We start from the raw sequence: 3944 nt of genomic DNA on the forward strand, positions 1-3944 counted from the left end.
TGCATCGCTTATTGAATTCCCCCCCCCCCGCTGGTCGATTGTATTGGCTCATTCTCTGTCATCCACCCTGAGTCCAGATGAGAAGAGTGGACTATAAATTATTTGTGTGTGTCTCTGTGTGTGTGTGTGTGTGTGTGTGTGTACACAATGGAGCTGTGGGTATAGAATACTCCTGAGGCTGGAGTCTGTATCTTCCAGTCGGAGACTCCGCAAAACGCGGGACCTTGACAATTAGTCTTTTCATCTGCCATCCACCGTGCTCAGGTGGGTCTTCTGAAATACAAGGCAGTTCAGCTGAGATATTCACCTCCTTCCTCCAACATGGAAGACATCCAAGGATTTCACAGCTGGTTTGAGATTGGGATGGTTTTTGAGAGCCAGTTTGGTGTCGTGGTTAAGTGCGCGGACTCTAATCTGGGAGAACCGGGTTTGATTCCCCCACTCCTCCACTTGCAGCTGCTGGATGACCTTGGGCAAGCCATAGTTCTGTCAGAGCTGTCCTTGAAAGGGCAGTTCTGGAAAGAGCTCTCTCAGCCCCGCCTACCTCACAGGGTGTCTGTTGTGGGGAGGGGAAGGGAAAGGAGTTTGTCAGCCGCTCTGAGACTCCAAGTGAAGGGCGGGGTATAAATCCAATCTCTTGTTTTTTTATATAAAATTTGATTATTTCTCTGTGCATTGAAAGATTATTTTAAGCACACTTTACAATGACCTTGTAATGAAAGTGTGGCTCAGTGGCAGAGTATCTGCTTTGTGTGCAGGTTCAATCCCCAGCAGCATCTCCAGCTGAAAGGACGAGGCAGGAGGTGATGCGAAAGGCCTCTGTCCAGGACCCTGGAGAGCGGCTGCCAGTCTGAGTAGACCAATGCTGGCCTGGGTGGACCCAGGATCTGATTCTGTATAAGGCGGCTTCAGCTGTTCACGTGTCCTCTTGCCTTCTCCTCTTCCAGAGAAGCCCTTTGATAACACCTACTTCTTGAGCCGCGCCGTCTCCAACGTCATCTGCTCCATTGTCTTTGGTGACCGCTTCAACTACCAGGACAAGGAATTCCAGGCCTTGATGGAGATGATGAACAACAGCTTCCGGGAGATGAGCACCGCTTGGTCCCAGGTAGAGCCTCCCCCCCCCAGCCCAACACAGCTGCCAACTGGTAGAAGGACTCTCCATCGCTAAGACTGGAGGAGCTGGCCCACCTGGGGCTGAATGCTGCTTGGCAGAGACCTGCTGTCCATTTCAAATCTGTGTGCGAAACTCATCCGTCTTTCTAGTCTGACCAGAGCCAGTTTGGTGTAGTGGTTAAGTGCGCGGACTCTAATCTGGGAGAACCAGATTTGATTCCCCCACTCCCCCCCCCACTTGCACCTGCTGGATGACCTTGGGCAAGCCATGGTTCTGATAAGAGCTGCCCTTGAAAAAAAAGCAGTTTCTGTCAGAGCTCTCTCAGCTCCACCTACCTCACAGGGTATTTGTTGTGGGGAGGGGAAGGGAAAGGAGTTTATAAGCCCCTCTGAGACTCCGGCGGAATCTGCATTTGTCTTTCCTACCAGTGTCCCAGCCTTTTGACTCCGTCTTCAAAAAAGCTGTCTACGTTTGGTGTCGTTTTCACACCTCAAGAGTGCTAGCATACTTTTGCCCATCTGCATATGTTTATTGTCCTCTCCTGGCGGCTCCATTGTCATTGCACCTCCACACTGCTTTAAAAGAATCTTCTCCAAACAACATTCAAACAAGCATAGAGAAAGATCCGGGAGATGAGCACCGCTTGGGCCCAGGTAATGCCTCCCCCCTCCCAGCCCAACACAGCTGCCAACTGGTGGAAGGACTCTCCTGGCTGAGACCGGAGCTGGCCCGCCTGGGGCCAGGTGCTGCTTGGCAGAGACCTGCTGCCCATTTCAAATCTCTGTGTGAAACTCATAGTCTGGCCTGTCTCTCCAGCCCCCTGCCCTGAGTCCCTCCGCCCCTTGCTTGCCAACAGCAGCACACGGATTCTCTGGCTCCTAGCTCCTTCCCAAGGGTCTCCTCTTACAAAGCAGATGGCACACTCACCTCATCGAAGGTGGAATGCTTGTGAATATCCCATGATACCACAGGAGCCCAGCCAATGGCTTGGAGAGGTTCACAGATTGGGGGGGGGGGTTAACTCTTTTCTTTTTTTTGCCAGAATGCCAAATGATCCCCTTGTGACTATGGCTCAGGTGTCAACTCTGCCGGACCCCTATTTGTTGGGGATATTACAGTTGTAGTCGCATTGGCAGAGGGAGGGTTGGACTAGATGACCCTGGTGGTCCCTTCCAATTCTGAGGTTATATAAAATTGCACCTCACCTCCTCCTTGCCCCTTCTCTCCACTCCTGCAGTTCTATGACATCTATGCCAACATCCTGAAGTACTTCCCCGGCCCCCACACCAAGATCTACGACATCCTGGAAGACATGAGGCGCTTCATTGCCAAGAGAGCAGAGAAGAACCGGGAAACTTTAGACCTCAACTCCCCGCGGGACTTCATCGACTGCTTCCTCATCCAGATGGAAAAGGTATCCCTCCCTCCCCCCTACACACAGGCCTGTCTAGCTGACTACATGGGGGGGGGCGGACTGGCCAGGGCAGGAGTTCCCAGGCTAGACAGGCAGCCACCTGCAGACTCAGGTGGCCGTCAGCAGCTTTTACAAAATGCTTAAGGAACAAACAATGGGAATACAGGCAGGGGTCATTTTCTGCGGGAGCACACAGGAGCGGAGCTCCGACAGTAAGGAGCCCAGGGGCGGGCTGGCACATGCAACAAGCCCCGCCCCCTGCTCCCAGCAGCCCTCAGTCAGGCCACGAGGAGCAAGAAGCAGCCACCAAGGTTTATTCAGGTACAAGCTCTCCCTCCTCTGTGAGGGCAGATCTGCACATCCCCCCCCCCAGAGCTAGCAATCCCAAACAGTCCAGTGGAGCCTGAGCGGTGGGTGTTGCCTTCTGACACACTTCCGGTGATGCCAGGGGGTGTGGCATATGCAAATAAGTTGTGCTAATGAGTTATGCTAATGAGCTCCGGCACCACTTTTTCTACGAAATGACCCCTGAATACAGGGATTTATAAATCGTAGCCAAAAAGAAAAATAGTTCATGGACTGTTTCACTGTATATATTTTACGTGCAGTGCCTGACAGATTGCGACTGACGAAGCTATGGGAAACGAATACCAAATGTTGGGGAAATAGTCAAAAATACTTAAATAGAGTTTCAATGGATCTTGCGTCACTGAAGAAGAGAGATTTCTTTGTGTTTTAGAATACTTTGTTTCTAAGGGTAAAGGGTACTCAGGGAAGTGACAAAAGTAACAAATCTTAAGAGCTACGTTTTCTATGTCTTAGTGCTAAGAAAACATGGTTACAAGAGAGATTCACAATGGTGGAGAAAACACCTTCTCCTTGACCCCCTAGAAGGAAGTCACCTGAAACAAGCAAACAATCTGTATCACAATAGAAGCTTCTTTTCCTGGGCTAATTCCCCATTGCCTCTGTGCCAGGTTTCCTTTCCAGGTCAGTCTAAACAATAGCATAGAAAAGTAAACAAGTTCACCCTATCATCTATCTAACAAATCTATTATGTAACAAATAAATAAATAAAATAATGGCTGGAATCTGAGACTCTGCAAACACATACATTTCCAACACCAAACAGGGTCCGTCGTTGCGGGACTATATATCAATGTGTTGCCTTAACGTGCTGTTTCAATGTGAATGAAAGACTGTCCACAAACTAGATAACTGTCGCAACTCTTTTTCTTTAAGAATAATAGGCTGGAATCTGAGACCCTGCAAACACATACATTTCCAACACCAAACAGGGTCCGTCGTTGCGGGACTATATATCAATGTGTTGCCTTAACGTGCTGTTTCAATGTGAATGAAAGACTGTCCACAAACTAGATAACTGTCGCAACTCTTTTTCTTTAAGAATAA

General features: G+C 49.6%; 1 protein-coding gene across 2 annotated transcripts in view; it reads left to right on the forward strand.

Moving 5' to 3' along the window:
• Positions 1–3944, forward strand: part of LOC107106818 (cytochrome P450 2G1-like) — a 20078-nt gene that overhangs the window by 7793 nt on the left and 8341 nt on the right. For both annotated transcript variants that reach the window (XM_015407023.1, XM_015407025.1), the window contains exons 4-5: positions 948–1108; positions 2355–2531. In XM_015407023.1, coding sequence (XP_015262509.1) covers positions 948–1108; positions 2355–2531 — 338 coding nt within the window. The remainder of the gene's footprint in view (positions 1–947; positions 1109–2354; positions 2532–3944) is intronic.

Source organism: Gekko japonicus, unplaced genomic scaffold (genome assembly GCF_001447785.1).
Source record: "Gekko japonicus isolate JY-2015 unplaced genomic scaffold, Gekko_japonicus_V1.1 scaffold2024, whole genome shotgun sequence".
Classification (NCBI taxonomy): domain Eukaryota; kingdom Metazoa; phylum Chordata; class Lepidosauria; order Squamata; family Gekkonidae; genus Gekko; species Gekko japonicus.